At 40.0% G+C, this 21,995-nt stretch overlaps 2 protein-coding genes and 1 long non-coding RNA gene across 4 annotated transcripts; 2 read left to right on the top strand and 1 right to left on the bottom strand.

The window, feature by feature from the left end:
- LOC119618071 lies at positions 1-5,104 on the top strand. Its single transcript, XR_005234588.1, has 2 exons — positions 1-38; positions 4,926-5,104. It is a non-coding gene; the product is annotated as an uncharacterized LOC119618071 (long non-coding RNA).
- LOC108243844 (tripartite motif-containing protein 16-like) lies at positions 2,258-5,104 on the top strand. 2 transcript variants are annotated; one of them, XM_037982052.1, is made up of 2 exons: positions 2,258-2,507; positions 2,799-5,104. In XM_037982052.1, the coding sequence occupies exon 2, from the start codon at positions 2,952-2,954 to the stop codon at positions 4,647-4,649; it is 1,698 nt and encodes a 565-aa protein (XP_037837980.1). In that variant the 5' UTR covers positions 2,258-2,507; positions 2,799-2,951; the 3' UTR covers positions 4,650-5,104. The 2 variants fall into 2 exon arrangements, with proteins under 2 accessions (XP_037837980.1, XP_017285028.1); XM_017429539.3 differs by having other exon boundaries at positions 2,258-2,567.
- A 920-nt stretch (positions 5,105-6,024) lies between these two features.
- On the bottom strand, positions 6,025-21,442 carry LOC108243842 (WD repeat-containing protein 37). Its single transcript, XM_017429538.3, has 14 exons — positions 21,265-21,442; positions 19,786-19,948; positions 15,968-16,064; positions 15,058-15,153; positions 14,814-14,878; positions 11,856-11,991; positions 11,462-11,533; positions 11,261-11,305; positions 10,598-10,674; positions 10,285-10,522; positions 9,951-10,092; positions 9,099-9,233; positions 8,602-8,716; positions 6,025-8,248 (listed from the first exon to the last, which is right to left on the bottom strand). The coding sequence occupies exons 2-14, from the start codon at positions 19,918-19,920 to the stop codon at positions 8,117-8,119; spliced, it is 1,485 nt and encodes a 494-aa protein (XP_017285027.1). The 5' UTR covers positions 19,921-19,948; positions 21,265-21,442; the 3' UTR covers positions 6,025-8,116.
- Between the last annotated feature and the right edge of the window lie 553 nt (positions 21,443-21,995).

Below are 21,995 nucleotides of genomic sequence, written 5' to 3'. Positions count from 1 at the left end.
TTGTGAACTCATTGATTTAGTGACAGATTATTCTAGAGGTTGAAAACTGAAAGCAATGATTTGATGGTGTTCTTGTTTGAAGACATTTAGTCCAGTCCTGACTCACCTGAGACAACAGATATTGTTTCATTCTGGACTTGAGGTGATTTCATGTGTTGTTGATTTTTATGAGGATGAACTTCAGAATAAATATAATATAATAAATATAATAGCTGTCGAGTTGCTTCAGGGTTTATGTTGGTGGATTGGAAAGTTTGAATCCAGATTTGATTATAACTCCTTTTATGAGTTTTTTTGTTTAATGTGGAAAAAATGCAAAGTATATTCTTTTATTTTAACAATAAAGACACTATAACTGATGTTTGATGGAGTATTTTTATTTTTTTATGTCCAATAACTTCCACTTCTTCCAGCTCCTGTCTGATGTGAATTTTGTCTGTGTGCTGAAATCTCTTCTTCTGCCACCAGGAGGACAAGGTTAATGCTTCTCACGTCACAAAATGTGATAAAAGATGGTCAAAGGTTTCACATTTCTCCCTCCCCACATGGACAGAGTTTTAAAGCCGTTCATGGCTCAGAAAAGAAACTGTTGGCAGAGATGAAAACTGTTCAAAGTTCATGAATTATGTGGTTGTTGATTTTTCCCAGAGCCTGTTCTCCACAACAACTGCTGGATCCTCCTGCCTTTGTCCAAAACTGAAAAATATGAAGGTCATTAGTTATTTGAGAACATTTACAATCTTATCTCTGTAAATTTTAGTTTTCCTAAGTGTCAACAAAATATTACATCTGAATAGTTTTAATTGTTTTTTGTGTAAAAAGTGTTGTTTAAATGAACTGCTTTCTCTGTTTGGAACGAGCTGTAAATCCACCTGAATTTAACTGAAATGTTCAACATTTTGAAGCCATGTGGAACTGTGAATGTTGCTCCATGTGGTGTTAAACTGTCCCGTTTTATAAAATAAGGTCATCTGAATTTGATGGCAGCAACACATTCAAAAAAAAGACACACAGCACAAGGAAATCTGGTATTATCAGAGGGAAAGAAACAACATTTATAAACTCATATATCAGTCTTCTTCTGATCACCCAGACAGATTCAGTAGCTGGTGTCAGGTCCTGAGCAGAGAGAGTCTGACTGGATGTTGTTACTGGGAGGTGAAGCAGAGAGGGAGACTTTATGTACGAGTCACATACAAGGACATCACCAGAGCGAGCAGCAAGGAACATTTATTTGGACCTGATGACAAATATTGAGCATGATGTTGTTTCTGAAAGAGTTGCTCTTACTCGCTGTGAAGCAACTCCTCTTCTTTTAACAACAGTCTGTAGATGTTTAGGAACTGAGGAGACCATCTGCTGGAGGTTTCGGAGGGGAACATTGTCTCGTTCTCATCTGATGGACGATTCTGGCTGTTCGACAGTCTTCTGTTGCTGGATGGGAGCAGATGTTGTTCCATACTTTTCTGCATTCATGGAGCATTTCCAGATGTGTAAGCTGCCCATATCAGAGGCATTAATGCACCCCCATACCATCAGAGAGGCAGACTTTAGACCTGTGTGCTGATAACAGACCTGATGGTCCATTTCCTCTTTAGTTTGGAAGACGTAGCATCCATGGTTTCCAAAATGACGTTCAAATTTCGATTTGAAAATTATTATTCAACACTGTTGGTTCGTGTCCTCGTTGAACCCTCAGCCACTCATTCTGCCAAAACTGAAATATGACCTGGGCTCAGAAGGTCCTCAAAGAAGCATTTTTCCTCTGTAGAGTCAGCTGCTGCATTTAGAGATGTAACCTGAAACTGTATCATGCAGGGAGAACCTTCAGCTCTGTGAAGAGAAGCTGCAGAGGGACGTCTCAGAAGGACAGAAAGACAGTGGACATGTGTCCTGATGTCAGAGACTTCTGTCAACAAGTGGAGGTTGGAGTCTGTATGCTGAATGTTTGATAGATGAATGGGTTGCATCAGGAAAGCTATTTTTGCAAAGAATTTTAGACTGTAATTGCATGTACATTTTGGTATATTGTTTTCTGTACTGTTTGAAAAATAAATAAATAAATATTTTTTTATGAAAATTTCTGAAATTGCAGTCTGATCTCCCTGTTCTTCTTCCTGCCTTCAAACACAGCAGCTCAGATCTGTTCATGTGGCATTCTGCGAGTTTGCTTCCTGTTTGCTCACTCCTGTTCCTGATTGGTCGGCAGTCTAATCATCTGCAGCTGCAGCAGATCAGGACTATCAGCATTCTGGGTACTTAAGGCTGTAGAGAAGACAAGACTGACGCTGGAGCATCGATTGCTGTTGGTAAAGCATCTTGGCCACTAGAGAAATTCTTTACTCGAGTCCTGTTAATGTTTTTTTCTTCTGTGTTCGCTCAGAGTCTCGGCCACCTTCGCCAACCTCTGTCTGAAGGATTGTTCTGAGAGCCACTCACCTGATCTGATCTGTGCTGTAGCCTGTCTGCCTCGTCTGGAGTCCATGTACCTGTGACAACCTCCTCCTGTAAATACTCACCGCCGTATCACCGATCTTCACTCCCCGCTGTGTTCCCTGCACTTAACTGTAAGAACAAGCTTCTCATCTTCATTCTAAAGTACTTCATCCCTGCTGGCAACATATATACTCACCTCTGACTCTCCTTTCCAGATCCAGACCCACACAACACCCATCACTGTAGATAAAGTCACTTACCTTTACAGCTGTCTCCAGCGTCTGTCTGTCACCTAGCTGCTCGCCTTTGACATTTTTGTAAAACCTGATAGTTCACATATTTCCTTGTTCCCTCCTCCTCAGATCTGGAGATAAAAATGGGTGTAACCAACGTGATGAATGCAAACCCTGAAAATCTACATTCTCTCTGCACAAAAACAAAAGACTTCACATCAGAGCTCAAATGTTCTTTCAAGAAGGTGAAACTTACAGAGTCACTGTTACAGAACAGGTGAGATGGCGCAGAAAGGAGATCAGCTGGACCAAGAAACCATCTCCTGTTCGATCTGTTTGGATCTACTGAAGGATCCGGTGGCTATTCCCTGTGGACACAGCTACTGTATGAGCTGTATTAAAGACCACTGGGATGGAGAGGATCGGAAAGGAATCTACAGCTGCCCTCAGTGCAGAGAGGACTTCACCGAGAGGCCTGTCCTGAAGAAAAACACCATGTTAGCAGCTTTAGTGGAGCAGCTGAAGAAGACTGGACTCCAAGCTGCTCCTGCTGATCACTGCTATGCTGGACCTGAAGATGTGGCCTGTGATTTCTGCTCTGGAAGAAAACTGAAAGCCATCAAGTCCTGTTTGTTCTGTCTGGCCTCCTACTGTGAGAAACACCTTCAGCCTCATTATGATTCAGCTGCATTTCAGAAACACAAGCTGGTGGAGCCCTCCAAGAACCTGCAGGAGAACATCTGCTCTCGTCATGATGAGGTGATGAAGATGTTCTGTCGTACTGATCAGAAGTGTATCTGTTATCTCTGCTCTGTGGATGAACATAAAGGCCACGACACAGTCTCAGCTGCAGCAGAAAGAGCTGAGAGGCAGAGAGAGCTCGAGGTGAGGCGACAAACAATCCAGCAGGGAATCCAGGACAGAGAGAAAGATGTGAAGCTGCTTCAACAGGAGGTGGAGGCCATCAATCACTCTGCTGATAAAACAGTGGAGGACAATGAGAAGATCTTCTCTCAGCTGATCCGTCTCATCCAGAAGAGAAGCTCTGATATGAAGCAGCAGATCAGATCCCAGCAGGAAACTGAAGTGAGTCGAGTCAAAGAGCTTCAGGAGAAGCTGGAGCAGGAGATCACTGAGCTGAAGAGGAGAGATGCTGAGCTGAAGCAGCTCTCACACACAGAGGATCACAACCAGTTTCTCCACAACTACCCCTCAGTGTCAGCACTCAGTGAGTCTCCACACTCATCCAGCATCAAGACCAAACCTCTGAGATACTTTGAGGACGTGACAGCAGCTGTGAAGGAGCTCAGAGACAAACTAGAGGACATTCTGAGGGACGAATGGACAAACATCTCACTGACTTTCCCTGAAGCGGAGGTTTCACTGCCACAACCAGAACCAGAACCAGAGAGCAGAGCTGAATTCCTAAAATATTCCTGTGAAATCACCCTGGATCCAAACACAGTAAACAGACAGCTGTTACTGTCTGAGGGGAACAGAAAGGTGACAAAGATGAATCATCCTCAGTTTTATTCTGATCATCCAGACAGATTCACTGAATGGCAACAGGTTCTGGGCAGAGAGAGTCTGACTGGACGTCATTACTGGGAGGTGAAGTTGAGAGGGGTAGGAGAAGCTTATGTAGCAGTTTCATACAAGGATATCAGCAGAGCAGGGGAGTTGAATGAATGTTCATTTGGACATAATGATAAATCTTGGGCTTTATGTTGTCCCAGTGGACAATTTGAATTTTGGCACAACAACAATAAAACCTCGATCTCAGGTCCTGGTTCCTCCAGAATCGGAGTGTACCTGGACCACAGAGCAGGTGTTCTGTCCTTCTACAGAGTCTCTAAAACCATGACTCTCCTCCACAGAGTCCAGACCACGTTCACTCAGCCGCTCCACGTCGGAGTTAAGATTGGTTGGTGGTTCGTTTTGTCACGAAAAAGTAGCGTTGAATTCTGTAAAGTCAAATAGATCAAATTTAGTCACGGTTGACTGAGTTTGATTGCGGTTTTTAAAAGACATACTACTTTTCTTTTTAAACAATGTTTCTTTGTGTTATGACTGCAGAACACCACTTGTCAAAAATGTTCAGTCATTGCTTTTCTTCAAATTAGATGAACCATATTTGTTATTCTTTAAATTGTCACATTTTCTAATAAAATAGCTGATCATCAAAAGAAAATAATATTTTTGATTGTTTTATACATTTACATGCAGTTTTTTGTAACATCATAATGTAATTTACAGGTTGAAAACTGAAAGCAATGATTTGATGGTGTTCTTGTTTGAAGACATTTAGTCCAGTCCTGACTCACCTGAGACAACAGATATTGTTTCATTCTGGACTTGAGGTGATTTCATGTGTTGTTGATTTTTATGAGGATGAACTTCAGAATAAATATAATATAATAAATATAATAGCTGTCGAGTTGCTTCAGGGTTTATGTTGGTGGATTGGAAAGTTTGAATCCAGATTTGATTATAACTCCTTTTATGAGTTTTTTTGTTTAATGTGGAAAAAATGCAAAGTATATTCTTTTATTTTAACAATAAAGACACTATAACTGATGTTTGATGGAGTATTTTTATTTTTTTATGTCCAATAACTTCCACTTCTTCCAGCTCCTGTCTGATGTGAATTTTGTCTGTGTGCTGAAATCTCTTCTTCTGCCACCAGGAGGACAAGGTTAATGCTTCTCACGTCACAAAATGTGATAAAAGATGGTCAAAGGTTTCACATTTCTCCCTCCCCACATGGACAGAGTTTTAAAGCCGTTCATGGCTCAGAAAAGAAACTGTTGGCAGAGATGAAAACTGTTCAAAGTTCATGAATTATGTGGTTGTTGATTTTTCCCAGAGCCTGTTCTCCACAACTGCTGGATCCTCCTGCCTTTGTCCAAAACTGAAAAATATGAAGGTCATTAGTTATTTGAGAACATTTACAAATGTGTAAGCGGCCCATACCAGAGGCAATAATGCACCCCCATACCATCAGGGAGGTTTAGACCTGTGTTCAGGAGTCGGAGTGTACCTGGACCACAGAGCAGGTGTTCTGTCCTTCTACAGCGTCTCTGAAACCATGACTCTCCTCCACAGAGTCCAGACCACGTTCACTGAGTTCACTTAATGAGTAGCAGACTGGGATTGTCACGGTGAATATGGTATATTTTAATGTCAACCATCCTGAGTCGTCATGACGACAGAGGATGCTTAAACTTCTCTGTATCCAGATCAACCAAAACATTGCTCTCAGCTTTGCACCATAGAGACAAATTGTTTCTCTGAAGACCAGACATGATTGTTGTATTAACCTACAAATAAAAAATAAATAAGAAAACATTCAGACTTAAACAGAATTGGTTTATTTCTTTATCTCACAAGCAGATTATTGTGTCTCGTTACACAGCTATAATCCACAAATCTGTGGTCTTTTTTTATTTCAGAACAGAGCAGTTTGTGTTCGTTCTACATCAACCAGAAAACACGGTTAACACCAAGCAGCCAGTTTTACAAGGCTTCAGGATTTCAGATGATGCTCGACGATCTGTTTTTTTTTTTAATGACGGATGGTGCGGGAGGTGAGGCCGGACGTGGAAGAAAGAGCGCAGAGAAACCTGCTGAAACCGTCTGTGAGGAGGAAAAACACCTGAAAACTCAGACGTTCACGAACACAGGTGACATCGTTATTTCTTTACACAAAACGTTTCCACCCTTTAAATCAGCAGCTCAGGTTTCAGCTGAAATCTTTCACTTTTTCTGGTCAATTTTAAAAGGAAAATGAAGCCAAAGATGTTTTTAGTTCATCACTTCCACATCGTTTTATTCACAAATTTCTGTTTTTTTTATTTTATTGAGGAGACTGATGCTAATCTGATGTTTCACTGAAGAACAAAAAGATCTTCATCTGTCAATCATGTCATCGAGTTATAAAAGCTAATTAAACAAATACAGCTTTTTAAAGAACAGGTTAACTTTTGCTTTTTGACAAGAACTGCAGTGATTTTAGTTTACTGTGATCATAGTTTCCCACCTGTTAAAGAAAATCCAAATTACTCCAAAGGTTTCATTTTATTTCTTTTTGTTTCTGTTAGAAACTTATTTTAGTTGGCATGAAGCAGCAGTAACGAGTGACTGAAGCTGTGGGAGTTTGGAATCAAACTGTGTTCGTACAAACGGAAGAGGGGAAACGTTCACGTCAGCGTGGGAACGAAGGCGTTTCTACAAAATCCAAAGCTGGATTTACAATCAGTTTGACACGAGCCGTGTGAAGCAAAGCAGCGCGACTGCAGCTGGAGCTTCACCCGGTCGTTGTTACGACATTAAATACATTTATTAGACGTTTCGCCGTCTCACCAGAACAAACACAGATGACGGAATCTCCCGTTTCCTCGAACGCATCTTTGGCTGAGTGATGGTGACACTCCTCGGAGATCCAACTTGTTTTGAAGAACCAGAACAAACGCAACACTGACAGAATCCTCACGACACTTCGACACTAATGAGCAAAGTTTTTTACAATCATCAAGTACTGACACAACAGCAGGACCGGTCATCTGAGCAGAAAGGGTTTCACATCAGAGGAACAACACCGCAACAGAAATCTACCAGCTGATTTTAAATTCATCTACACAGCTACACAAACCGCTGCAGCCGCTGGGATTCTCCGCATTTTAAGACAAACCCTCACAGCATTGTCACAGCTTCGTCGCAACTTTCTAAATTATTCTTTATGTGCTTTAAGGTTCACTTAAATGTGAGGTAAATTTTCTTGAAACTGGTGAAAGATTGAGACTGAAATACAAACATCAGCGAAGGGAAGAAAAGGGGCAGGAAGTAAAATTAAAAAAAAAAAACAAAGAAAAAGTAATGTAACAGCTATTGTTTCTATAAAAAAACAAAACAAAGTGCATAAGCATCATGATGAAACATGACCATCTAAAATCAGTAACGAGAAAATTGGCTAAACAAGAAGAAAACTTGGCCTCACTGATCATGGCTGGGGCTGGATCAACTTTCTGAAATCTTGGAATTTGTTGAAACCGAAAGCTAAAATAAAAGTTACCACAGATCAATTCTGAAATGTACAAAACAGCTAAAACAAATGAGAACATGTGACATGAATCTGCTGTTAGTGGCACATGAGATTTGCTTTAAAGCAGCACAGTGTCTCTAAACCTGTAACTTCAGCTAAAATACATCCTGCGTCAAGCCTCAACGAGGAAACCTTCGCCTCTGTGAAATAAAAGGTTTTACTCGTGGATAGCGATGAATCACGTCCATGTTAAAACAAAATCATATTAGATGGTGGTGATTCAGAGAGCATTACTGATGCAGTGAACGTGTGAAGAACTAAACTCCTGCAGGCTCAGAAGGCCTCCTCCGGCTGTCCTTCAAGACTCAAACGCAGACAGATGCTGCCAGGCTGGGAGGCGAGGAGGTCATTTCTCCTGCAGCAGAGCCGGGATGTTGATGTTCCAGCCGATGGCCTGCCGGTCAAAGCCACAGGTGAACAGGTTGCAGGTGGCGTTGTCTTCGCACCAGGCCGAGCAGCAAACCATGCGGCGGTGACCCTGAGCGACACAAACACACCAGCTGTTAGACTTTCAGGAGCTTCGGACAGAAATTGTCTCTCAGACGAGAGGTTCTGACCGAAAAGCTACAATTTTATTTATTTTGTATATAATGAAAAAGAAAGAAGTTTAGTTTCTGAAAAGAACGGAACGTGATTCTTTTGATTTTAAAAACAAGACATTTTAAAATGTAGATGAATTTTTACATTTAATTACAGGTAAAATTCCATAAAACAGCACAAGCATATTCATACCTGAGGATTAACTCCTCTAAGAATCACATTTCCTAAAAGTTTGTAGAACTGTTTTCATTTAACCGCTTTGTGTCGTGAGACGGTGAATCTGCAGCTGACCTGTCTGTTGCTTCGTGGGAGTCGAGCCAGTCGCACCCCGGACATGTCGAACAGCCGGACCTGCCGATTGTCGTGAGGAAGAGCGATGATTTTCTGGTTCACCGACACACTGATCCTGAGCAGAACGAAAACAAAACCAAAACAGACGCGGATATCGAGAGAAAACTGTTAATTTACAGTTAGTTGTTTAAATCATGAGGAGATCAGATGCAGATTTACAGAAATTTGTTTTTAGTTTTAGTCATCTGACAAAAATAGGTTACTGCTAAGAAAAATCTATAATCAGCGCAGGTTCTTTGAATTTTGACCTGATCATGAAACAAAACAAGACGATTCAGTTTATTATCTTTGCTCTGTGGCAATAATAATATAAAGATATACAGATTTATATAACGATATATTGTATTTGTTATTTATGGCCATGTTATCTGACTTCTGTAGAATCGGATTAATAATTTAAGGTGTCAGGGCCTCTGCGTGTTTGCAGGTTTTCTGACCTGTTGACAGCAGAGTCGGTGCGGATGGTTGCAATGGGCGACCTCATGTTCTTCAGGTCCCACACTTTGACGGTTCGATCGTCGCTGCCAGACACCACGTTGTCTCCCACGGTGAAAACAGCCGACGTCACCGTGCTGGAGGGGGGAAAACGAGTTTGTTTACAGAGGCTGAAAAAACAAAAACTAAACTGTTCGTTCGATCTGCTGGTTTTCATTCCAGATGAGATGAAATAGATGTGTTAGGTTATTTATTTAAAACTTCCATATCTAAAACCTCTCATTTTTTAAGGAAAAAACTTGGTCAAGGTCAATTCTTATGCCTTTTTAAAGTTGTTTATAAGACTAATTAAATAAACAGGAATGCATTTGCTATTTAAAATAATAAAGTTAATGTAATTTTTTAAAAATAGATCCAGGTTTGTGTGTTTTTTTTCTGTCTCCATCTCTTCTGTTTCAGTTTGGCTAAAAACTGAATGAAAACAGTCAAATCAAATCAGACACATGCACAGGAAGTTATTTCACAAGGTGGCGCTGTTGCGCCTAACATTTAAAGAAGTCTTAAAACATAAATTTGTACATCAACACAAACTCTGACAGGTTTTTTTTAGAAATGCAGAGGACTTTTTGGATCAAGCAGATATTTTTAATGAATATAATTTAATCTGATTCTCAACTAAACTGTTCATAGATTTGCAATTTTTCATTGAGGTTGTAAATATTGACGAAACTGTAACAGTTTCTGCATCAAGAATGCAAATCTAATTTTATTACAAACAAAAATAAAAGCTAGAAGCACGAGACATTCAGCGTGAGGAACAAATGTGTGTGTGTGTGTGTGTGTGTGAGACTGACTCGGTGTGTCCCTGGAACACGTTGACGGAGTGGATGGACGGGTCTCTGAAGTCCCACAGCCTGAAGGTGGTGTCTCTGGACGAAGTGACCACCAGACGCTGGTTGGGGTGTGTGCAGCAGTGGGTCAGCTCCTGATCGTGGCCTAAACAAACACACTCTTCTGCATTTTACGTCCTGCTCATGTGCCTCTTTGGTTTGCAGCGAGGCTGAAGAGACGTTTATAAACTCATTTATCCGACAACAGAAAGAAAAACTGCATTCAGGACATCCGGTTCACAACGACACAATCAAGTGCTCTTTAGTTTTTTGATTTTTAATAATCTCTTCTTCCTACCAGTGAGTGAGTGAACCAGCTCCGAGGTCTCCACGTCGTACAAGTTGGCAGCTCGGTCCCAGGAGGCCGTCACGACCTGTTTGCCCCCCACCAGCCAGTCGGCAGCGATCACCACCCCCTGATGGCTGCGGAGCGTCGTGGTCGCTACACGGATGGAGGGGCAGTCGTTCGGCCCCTCGACCTCGCCGTCGGCGTCGTCTTTGTCTGAGAAGTCCACGTCGTCCTCGCAGGGCGTCTGCTGCAGGAGGAGGAGGGACGGGTGAATGAACTCAGAGACAGAAGCGGTGGAAACAGAGGCGCTGCTCAGGCTTACGCTGATGTCAGCGACGGGCTGGGGGGTCGGCAGCTGCACCATGTATCTCCAGATGTGAGCCGTCTGATCTCCAGAGGCTGGAGGGGAGAAAGGAGGTTTAACGACCGTTAGAGTGAAAATATCACAAATATAAAGATAAAAAGGATAATAACTTTCCTTCATTTGTGTCATTGCAGGTCTGAACATGAGTTGATGTACAAATAATTTATCAGCATTTTATTTTGATATTTTATTAGCTGCAAACCTAAAATTTTGTTAATTCCAACAGCTTCACATCACCAGTGAGAACTTTCAGTTTTGTTTTGATATTTTTCAGCACAAAAGCAAAGAAAACTTCCCCTTAGCCATTCGATGATTCACTAAAACATAAAGGTGTGAGTAACGCTCAAACAATATTTATCTCGTTTTTGACTCGATCAAGAATAACAACAAGAGATTTTTATCTTTAAATCCAAAGCTAAAATTTCTGAAGAATGATGTAAAATGCAGAAGTCAGAGCTCCTGACGTGGAAACAAACACGGCTGTCAAGCAATAAAATAGGAAGCTGTTTCGTCTTTTTTTTAATTAAAGCGTGTCAGAATAAGAATTCTGATAAGAGCATCAATCTGTGAGAAGAAACAACATAATCCGTCTTATTTAACGGCGCAGATGTGGACCGTTACCTGTCAGAGCCATCTGTTCAGTGGGGTGGAACTTAATGGAGTTGACTGCAGAGAAACACAAAGATGTCTCGTTTAAAACTACACAACATCACTCAAACACACCAGTATTTAAAAAAAAAAAATCTATGACCCAAGTGAAAAAATACTGATTGTTTCACAAACTTAATAAGTTTTATAAATATTCTGAATATCTCTAAACACCTGATCCTTGATGGCCCAGATACTTGAGGAGGCACTTTCCCGTCTCAATGCTCCACAGCATCGCAGTGTGATCTGTCGAGAGATTAACGACACGACAATCGAACGTTTTACAACCTGTTTAACAGCTGCGTGTGATGTGCTGTCTTTAAACAGTTTGTTAAATTCAACAAGCCGATAACAGCCAACTCAGCTTAGATTGATCAGTTTATGAGGAATAAAAAGAAGCCTAAACATTTTAACAACGCTGACAAAACAAAGAGAGCAGACTAGAAGACAAACAGCAGAATGATCCTTTAAAATGTAAGGAATGGGAGATCTATATTGGAAGAATAGAGAGGTTAAAGCATTAAATCCCATGGATTGAAACCTTTCTTAGGATAAAGTAGGAGCTAACCTGCAGAGGCTGTGCCGAGCACCATCGGTTGGGTCCTGGTGACGCTGAGGTCCCAGATGCCGTCCCGGTGGCCGGCATATTCTTTGACCAGCTGGCAAACCGCTCTGGTTGTTGTGGCCTTGAAACTGGAGACAATCTGACAGCGACAGCGAAATAAAGTTACCACAGAACAGTGGAAAATCACAGGCGTTTCACCGAGAGGGTTCCTTCACAACACTTCTCAAAATGGAATACTTCGTGTTTGTTTTCCTCAAGAAGTTTGGACATTTAGGGCTTCTTTTTTGACTCAAATTATAGATTTTAAAGCTACAACCCAAAGAAAAGTATCAAATTTTAACATCTTAGGGTAGTCAGATCTTTTTACTGTCTTCATAAGTGCATTCAACTCTTTAAATGATTCCATTTTATTCTTGCAGAACCGTGTAGGAACCCTGGTCTGAAAAAGGGGGGGGGGCGGGTCGGCAGAACTGAGGATCTCTGAGGAGGTGCTCAGCGGGGTTCTTGTAGTATGCCAGGGCAAAAACGGGCTTTTCTTAAAACCAATATTAGTCTTTGACGAGGTTTTACCAAAATAAATTGAATAAATCATAACCAGTGGGGACGTTACAAACTTTGCCAATTTGAAAACATCGTAAGGTAAAAGAAAAAAAAACAAAAGATCTGCAACTTAAAATAAATAAAACATACATGGTAGCACTTTAATTATTTTGTATCAGTACAACAGATTACTTTTAACGAAAAAAAAAAACAGCAGAAATAAAACGTAGCGAAGGTCACAGTTGGGACAAGACGTCGGTCAGTAATATCTGATGGAGGTGTTTACATTAAAGATGGGAATGATACAAACAGGAGTCCCGGTTCGTTTTGGAAACAAACCACTAAATACGTTCCAACTGAAATAAAGAAGGAGAGAGGCATCATTCATCTGAGGAGGAATTAACGTTACACAATAAAAAAAATATAATTAAAAGAACGATTCGAGCAGCTTGATAAAATAAAACTGCAGCTACTAAGCTGAGCCGAATGGTTGTTGATTGTTAGTGAATATATAAAACCTAACAGCTAGCTGAGGATTTGTTTTTAATTTAATGCAAATTAAGTTTGAGTAACTTTTTTTTTTACAGGATTATGGCTGAAAACAGGTTTTATTCCAAGTCAACACTGATAATCATGTTTTCTTTAAAAAGCAGCACCAGGGACTGGCAGGTTTAGGATGCAGCGCTGCAGAATCAGCTGAGGAGGAGTGAGTCTAACGCTCAGCAGGGAAGGAGCTACAGTTTAAATGATGCAGTGTGCAGTCTGCCACAAAGATTTAACTCATTTTATTTATAAAACTACCATCAGGGAGTCGTCTGAATGAGTTCTCCCACAAAGCTCCGGTGTAAACTTAACAGCAGCAGTTTGACATCCCAGCAGGAGGATAAAGAAATGTTTTGTTTTAAACTGCAACAGGTTTATGAGTTTAAGCCTGTGAGATGATGTGTGTTGTTTGTTTCTTCATGAGCTCATTTTTGAGCCGAAAGAAAAAGAAAAAAAAAGGTAAAAACATGTTTAACATTTCATGAATATCTCTAAGAAATCAAATCTCTTATCTTGAACCACTTTAAATGGTGCAGCTTGATAGAGTTTACTCAAGTAGTTTTCTAGTTATGCAATTCAGAAATGCAGGTCTGCACTCAATGTAAACAAAGCACTTTTATCTGCATAGTTTACTCAACAATCTGAGTGTAAATATGTACAAATACATCAGAACTGTCAGACTTCTCCATCTCGTCACCGTTGTTGACTTTTTTTCAGTCACTTCAGTTGTTTTTATAGGCAAAAAGAAAACGTGATAGACGGAAGCCAGTCACAGATTTTCCTTACAAATGTTTAAGTTATTCATGAATATCTTCTTCATAAGTACCTTTAATTGATCAAAGTGTCTGCTGATCATGTTCTAGCTGTGTGTGACATGATGAGGAGGTCAGAACTTTGCAGAAATCTGCATATTTACGGATTTCTGAAACATGAAGGTCATTTCCAAAGAACAGAGTTGAAAGTGAAAATAAACAGGAGCTCCTAAAATGCATCTGATTTTAAATTACTGAAATAGGTATAGAATTCTAATGAAATACTTTAATTTTGGTGACTAATCTAGAAAGGAAAACCTCAAAAAAATGCTAAATCTGACCTGTCTGAGTGTTTTTCAGCAGACTGCACACCGGCTCGTAGTTAAGCAATGACCTAAAGCTGCTCTTCCTTAAATGTTTATAACTCAAGGAGTTAAAAAGCATTTTTGCGATATCAGCTGCTTCGTGTTAAAGATCTCCACAGTGTACCATTATGTGAATGCCAACAAGAAGCTAAATCAAAGCCAAAGAGGGGGGAACTGAAAATAAACTGTTAGTGAGATAATAAAAGTCGTGTTTTATCTCACGCGGAAACTGATAGAAAAGCTCAAACTCCTACATTTGAATGACCAAGTCTCGTGGGGAGGGAGGGTCGACCCCCTGGCTGGGCTGTTCATGCATATTGGCACACAAGGGGGGAGAAATGTACAAGTTACCCATGAGTCTCCACCCCACAACTCCCAACTGGTTACGCTGAAGTTGCGGGATCCACCTACTCTGGCGTGGCAAGAATTTGAACGCGGCTATGAGCAAAAAAGGTAAACAGACAGCAGTTTCTTTCTTTGTCATGCAAAAAAAGTCATTTGACAGAGGCTCATTAAACCTTTTTCACATTTGTCTTCTACCTGTCGCAATGAAAAATGCAATTAACTGTTTTTTATACTGATTTATTCTGACAATGACATATTTCCTGTAAATAAAATGTATCATAAATATCTTCAGAGAGACAGGTAGCTGTCTGTTTAAAGGATTACCATATTTACCTTAAATGAAACCCAACTTCAATCTATAAAATCTTTTTTTTTTAAACACTAGGGAATAAAAAACAAAGTTTTACAATATTTACCTTGCTTGTAGACGCCTTGTAGGTCGTTTTCAGCTTTTGAGACAGCTGACTGGTGCTGTGGCTCGCTGTCCATCATCAGGAAACAAATCAACACACAAGCAGTGGTCAGACGATTATAAAAACAAGTATCAAATAAAACAATATCCCTTTCAGGAATGTCTTATTTAAAAAACAGTTCTCAATGCCTGCTTCTACAACAAGCAAGCTTGAAATCAAAATGTGATTGAGTTTAATAGAAACTCACCTTTTGTTTTAAGAGCTCCTTTAGCTAAATCTGCTCCTTCAAACGTCTGTCCTTCTGCAGCCAGACGGTCATTCAGAGTGTCTATTTCTCTGCGGACTGGAAATGAAACATGTCAGGTGTTAGCTCAAACAGGAAGGGTTTCTGCCCATACTCCTTATGATTGACAGAGTTTATAATGCAGCATTAAATTATTTGACATTAAACAACCAGTAGGGGACGCAGAGGAGCAGTAAAGAACAGGGAGTGAAACCTAGAGAGTATTTCAGGCAGCTTGGATCAATTAAATAAAAAACTACATCCCTCTGTTTGTAAAACTGTGAGGCTAAAGAGGAGATATATGAATGCAGTTAGAGAGGACATGGACATCGTTGGAGTGAGGACAGAGTAAGATGGAGGAGGAGGACTCGCTGTGGAGACTCCTGAAAAAAGAAGAAGAAGAAGCCTCTCTGCAGGGACTCAGGTGCACTAACATTACAACACATGAGCAGAAAACAAGAGGCAGCAGAAGTCTCTTTACATGGAAAACAGCTGTTCGCTGCACCGTTTTAAAGCTCAACAGTGAACCTTTAAAGAATTTCAGTGACAAGCTTTACCAAAAACGGTCAAATTACTGTGCCAAGGAAAAAAAAGTAAAAATATTATATAATCTAATAACTGACAAGTGAACAGGTGTCATAATGTTGGACTCCTTAATATGATTCCTGCCTCTGTTATAACAAAGTGAGGTGGTGTTTGGCAGCCTTTTAAAGCAAAAAGCCTGGCTAAAAGGTTAAAAAAAAAAACATGGAAGCTCTCCTCAGCAGTCGCTGTAGGAGTGTGCTTCAGCGAGGCACTTAAAATCTGTTTGGTTACACGGCGGATAAAAGCAAAAGATGAAGCTCCCAGCAGAGGTGTGTTTGTGGTAACTTACGCTCTAAGTTTTCTATGTACAGGTTTTCAAACTCCCTCTCGATCTGACTGAACAGGTCCAGCAGATTGCTCCTCAGAGACAGAGGCAGTTTGGAGTCCTGCAAGAAACAGAAAATAATCTTTAACAATCTGGAAGCATATAGGACCTCTAATTAAGTGGAGGGTTGTTTGGAGTTGGAGACTTTGTGCATGGCTAGTTTAAATGTGTATTCATGTATTATTATTGTACATGTTCCATATTTTCCTAACAGAGCACTTCGCTCTCAGACTGCAGGTTTACTTCTGGTTCCAGAACAGAAGGCAGAGTTCTCAGGCTGACACCCTGTCTACTTTTAAGACTTTTCCTTTTTGATAAATCCTACAGTTAGGGTTGGGTTTCCTGAGCTATCCCTCAGTTCTGCTGCTATATGCTGCAGGACAAACTGACCACATTTCCTCTCTCTGCTCTCCATGTTTAAACATTCAGTTATTGCTGTCATTTCTGTGTTTTTCTTTGTTTTTCCTCCCCCTAGAAACTCCATCTGGACCAATCCTTCTGAGTTCATCTGTCTCTTTCCTGCCCTCTCAAACCCCAGCCAGTCGAGGCAGATGGCCGCCCATCTTGAGCCTGGTTCTGGTTCTGGTTCTGATGGAGGTTTCTTCCTGTAAAAGGGAGTTGGTTCTTTCCTTTGTCACCAAAGTGCTGCTCAGGATGGGGAACTGCAACAAAGTGAAGCTCTGACGCAATCTGCTGGCTTCCTTAGAAGAGATGACTTTTACTGATCGGCATTTCATAATTCATTGCATTATAATAGGAATTAAACTGACTGTAACTGGATTTATGATTTGGACTGTTTTTCTTTGGTCTCATGCCTTGAGATGACTTGTTGTGAAATGGTACTTTATAAATAAACTGAACTGAATTATTAAAGTGAAGTAAGAGGAGACTGAAAAGACATCAACAACTAAAGAGTTGAAGAAAGCAGCAGATACAAATCAATGTCAGTTTCAAATAAAACTAAACAAATCAAAGGATCAAGGTACTACATAATGGAGTGAATAAACCCAAATAAGACAAAATGTGAAATAAAACAAATTTTTAGAGGTACAAGTGACACAAGCTTTCATATAATACATGTTTACAGTTTGGCAGCAGCAACACAAGGTGTATTTCTGCTCAAAAGCACAAGTAAAGTCTCTTATCAGACATTAGGAAGGAAGGAAATGAGAATAAAACCCTGTCTGAAAAAAAAAAGAATTACAGAAACCTAACCAGAGCACAGTAGATAAGTTGGTGCCTTAAAAAAGTATGGTTCCATTAATTCATGCCACTTAAACATTTCATCTACTTTCACTGCCGTAATTTAAGGTCTTTTTTGGTCTTCTTCACCTTGAACTGCAGCACAGATTTAGTGATGTGTCGCACAAGATCTGCGACTTCACAGAATTATTTTAAAACCATGTTTCTAAACCCGCAACTTCTGAATTTAAAATAAAAAAATCACTAGGGAAATTCTAGTTGCAGCATTTTTAAAAATAATCTTTAAAAACGTGTTTATTTAGCTGAAAGAGGACATTTAGCAGTTTCAAAACCTGTGGCTGTGCTCTGAATCAGAAGTCTATCTACTGCAATTTGAAACTCTTTTTATTAGTCTCCATCTAATGCATTTCAGTTTAACATTACTTACAGACTGGAGCGCAGTAATGACACAAACATGAAATGAGCTCCATCTCCTCGCAGCTTTCAGCGGCCAGGCGGAGCTCCTGAGTGTGTTGTGCTCTGACAGAATGCATCTTTTTGAGCTGAAGTGCTGCTCGCGGCTATTTTCCAAAAGGAAATCAGTCGAGTGTGACGACAGTATTAACAAACTGATGATGGCAGCAGTAAAGTTAGTGCCACAGCATAAATGCTGGAGTAACTCCAGAGAAAAAAAGAGCTGATAAGAAGTACTCGGGGCATGCAGGATGCATTACTGCAAAAAGGTTTTATACGGAGGGACATATGAGCTGAGAAATAACAACCTGAAAGCCGGAATGCCTAAAAATCTTTGCACAAGGAAGTTAGGGTTGGTTTTTATTTTGTTCTGTTCAGTAAATAACAGTTTTGTTTTTTTATTTTATTCATTCAGCAAGCAATATTCCACACAGTGCATTCAAAGTAAAGACTTAAATCTGACAGAGAGATAGAGGCCAGGTCCAAAAACATCCACAAGACATTTAAATACTACTGCAAATCTCTGTAACACTAAACACAACCCTAAAACGAGGACAGATATTCTGACTAACTGTCACACAAACAGGAGGTATGATCGTCAGCAGTAAAGCTTACAATCATGTTCATGTTTTTAGGAAAGACAATATTAAATGGTTTTATTTCATCCTATCATAACACAATTATTAGGTATTGAATTGGGTATATTAAAAATAAACCTGATGAGTTGTTCAAATTTCAAAGAAAATATTTATTTGCCTGCTACCGTTTCTAGTTTCGGATGAGGGATTTGAGTCCTGAGAATCACAATAATTATTTATTCAAGTTAAAATTAACTTGGTGATTATCGGACTCTCTTCTCGTCCAGATGAGGTTTCCACTTCTAACCATAGAATCCCAAAGAAACGTGTTAGGACACTGATTTTTGGTAACAAGCCTGGGTTAGGGAGGATGAAATTGAACTAAATATAAAATCTGACTTTGCACAAAGAATTTGTCATTTCTGAAAGTTACTGGAATATCTAGAACAATCTTCAAAGGATGACTGAGCTGAACCGCCACACAAAACCTCCCCTTGTTGCTAACCAGACCTAAACTAAATCAAACCTACACAACAAACACGAGCTCTAACAACTACCCGGGCTTTTACACTACTGTCCGAAACACAGACGGCTGGGCACCTAAAACTTACCTCCGTTCTCCCGAGGGAGTCCAGATTATCAAAGGACTGGAACCGAAACGGACCAGAGTGAAAAGAAAAAACACGTCATGAGGACGGCGTCACGCTTACATCGGCCAGAAGAAACACAAAACAGCTCCAACCTCCATTTCAATGACCATAAATTCAGCTTCCACTTAAATGCTGTGAAAGCCACAACGACAAGCCCTTTATTTTTTTATTTAACAAGTCTAAAATGTTTAAAGAAATGCACTGAAGTTCTTTAACCAGGTACATTGTTTCTCTGCCTCATAAATAAACCAAGAAAAAATAATGACAAAGGCTACTGACCTTCCTGAAACCATATTTTTACTTTTCATTGCTGCAAAAGCATATTTTAAAGAACCCTCAGATATGTTGAGTTATCCATGTAAGAAGAGGCAAATAAACAGACATCAAACTCTAAATATGTCTTCAAATACAATCTGTAGAGGCAGATGATTCAACATTTTCCTTCCTCTGACTGAGCAGATTAAACCGTCCCTTGTCTTTTTGTCCCTACTTTGCTTTTTGTTAGAAAACAACAGGTAGTTTGAATTCATCCTGCATCCTAATAGTTTCTCCCTTCTTTATTTGCCGGCTGGAGAAATACTCAAAGACTCTGAGAAAGAGGAATAAACATCATGATGTTCTAAAACCAACTGTTTTCAGCTAAATTAAAACAGCATTACATTAATATCGGCGTAATTAAGCCAGCGATGATATAAACTATTGTGTGTCTGCCTGAATGAGTGCATTAAAACCTAATTGGCTTAAGGCTTACAAGCAGAGCGCTTACGGGTGCAGACAGCAACAGCAGGACAGCGGGCTAATAATGAGCGACAGCTGAGGAGAGCAGCTTGGCATTTAAGGAGAAGCAGCTGGAAATACACGGAAGTCACACACGTATTCCTGAAAAGGAAAGCATCACCTGTCCCTCCAGCATGTCCCTCTGCAGGCCTGAGCGGTCCTGCTCGGTGCTGTTGGTCCTGCGGATGGACAGACTGTGGGACTTCCTCTTCTGCTTCGCCTGGCGCGAGGCAGCACTGCTCCCGCTTTCCGGCATGCCTGCGTGCGACTCCGATTCCACCTGTCTGAAAGCATGAAACCACAGGACAATTAGAAATAAAACAAATAATACTGGTGGAAACTATCAGCGGATGGGGTGTGTGCGCGCAAGCTTTTCATTCAGCAAACACACTCAGTGGAAAATATAGGGTGACCACATGGCAGTGGTTGTATTTGGCAGCTCCGCGAGTGTGAATGTGTGAAAATGACAAAATGAATGAGTGTGAAAAACAGTGCTGCTGAGCGTATTTGCCAGACAAATCCTCAGCGGGTACCATAAGGTGAAGCAAAGGAGATTACAAAACTAGAAATTGGCAGACACGCAGTATCTAAATTCAATAATTTAGGGGCAGAAAACACATTCAGAAGATCGTTATTCTAAAAAACAATCTTCTTATGCTTTTTCCCAAACAAATTAGCCATGCTACCATCCATCAAACAGATAGCTTTCCAACCAATTAACCTTTTTTTGTGTCAAGCTGCTCAATAACTGGGTGTTAAAGTGATATATTTTTGTGTTTATGTAGTCTAAATGCAAATATAAGGTTCAATACAACATGTAATATTACAACACTTCTTTTTGAGTGTTTGAAATCAGTAGTACTGATCAAAAAAGGACAAGTCTTCAAATAAAAGATGCCTTTGCAGGGTTGTTGTGGCACCAGCCTATCATGTTTTATATAATAATAACATAATTTATATTAGTTTCATGTCATCTTCACCCTGTCAGTTGTTTTTATTCAATTTCTCTTTAGGATGTCTCGTTAATAAGGTACTGAATCTGTGAAATATCCTTTATTGTTTGCATTTTTAGACATAACAGGTTCATAAAACCTTAAGATGATCGCATCAGGATGAGGTTTTGTGACAAACTCAAAGCTGCCTCCAGCTGTCATTTACCGTAAACCGCTATTATATTTGCCCTTGAACTGAAAAAGGAAGGTCTCCGGTTTCTTGAATGGAGATAAAAATACGTTATTTATTCCTAAACCCGCCTGAAAGCCAGTAAAAGACATCGCTGCCTCTTTTCTCCAGTTTTGCCTCAGAGCCGAAAGAATAATACACCTTTGTCTGGCTGTCAGACAGTCTGCTACTCCGCTCTTTGAGGCTCAAAAGCCGTGAGGACAAACACAATATGTCGTTAATGCTAACATTTTACCGTACATTAGGAAAAAGGTACAAAACAGTTAAGTTAAAAGCAAATAAAATTCTCTTGCCTAGTCACAGCTCGATGCCCAAAGCAGGCTAAGTAAAGCTAACGTCACCCGTTAGCTGCTGATGCTAACAGGCTAGCAGGGAAAATAAAAAATAAATTATTAAAAAAACACGGCACCAAACTTACCAGAAAGTCTGTTAATGGAGGTTTTTATTCCGAGGTGTTGTCGCGAGTGTTCTCTTTCGCATTTTTCTTTATTCGTGTGCGATAATGCTGCGCAGGTTTTGTTTTAAAATCCGTGCCGACAGCAGCCGAGAACCGTTAACAGTCCGTGGGAAACGGCAACGGAGCCACTTCCGGTGTTGCGCCGAAAAAAGTAACCCCGGTCTCAGGAAGCCCATCAGAGGGCCGTTTGTTTACTACAGAGGGAGGAAAAAATAAAAATAAACCTAATCCTAACGAACCTAATAACACTAAATTATTATTTTTTTTCATTTCGTTAGGATTGATTAGTCCAGCTTAGCGGGGAAGTTTTAACTACTTTCTTCGTCGGCAGCCTATCTTACCGGAAGTACTTTTGACAAAATTAGAATAAAAAATAAATTGTAGATGCTTCTTTATGGGTTACTGGATATCAGATGACTGTTTATGTCTTTCGAAATTTAAATTGTAATTGACTGAAAATTCTAATAAACACGATTACTATGAAGGGTGTGCCTTTCACGGCAGGGGTACGTTTCTCGACACAACACCACCACAACGGGGATTTTTCACAATAAAAGCTTAATAAGTTCTCTTTAACTTGAATTATATTAAAATACACAAAAAACAGGCAATTTTAAGAAAGAAGGGGTACTTATTCCTACATAATAAACAGAACATTTTAAATTGGGTGAATTATATATCCTTTTAAAACA

This window comes from Kryptolebias marmoratus, linkage group LG20 (assembly GCF_001649575.2).
Source record: "Kryptolebias marmoratus isolate JLee-2015 linkage group LG20, ASM164957v2, whole genome shotgun sequence".
Classification (NCBI taxonomy): Eukaryota; Metazoa; Chordata; class Actinopteri; order Cyprinodontiformes; family Rivulidae; genus Kryptolebias; species Kryptolebias marmoratus.
Note: the sequence above shows the minus strand (reverse complement) of the source record. Positions and strands in the feature narration are given on the sequence as shown.

Coding starts and splice junctions, on each gene's coding strand:
- LOC108243842 (XM_017429538.3), bottom strand. CDS start 19,920: ATGCCGGAAAGCGGGAGCAGTGCTGCCTCGCGCCAGGCGAAGCAGAAG. Junction 14,879..15,057: donor AGGAGCTCTTAAAACAAAAG/GTGAGTTTCTAT, acceptor GATGATGGACAG/CGAGCCACAGCACCAGTCAG. Junction 10,523..10,597: donor AGCCCGTCGCTGACATCAGC/GTAAGCCTGAGC, acceptor CTCCTCCTGCAG/CAGACGCCCTGCGAGGACGA.
- LOC108243844 (XM_037982052.1), top strand. CDS start 2,952: ATGGCGCAGAAAGGAGATCAGCTGGACCAAGAAACCATCTCCTGTTCG.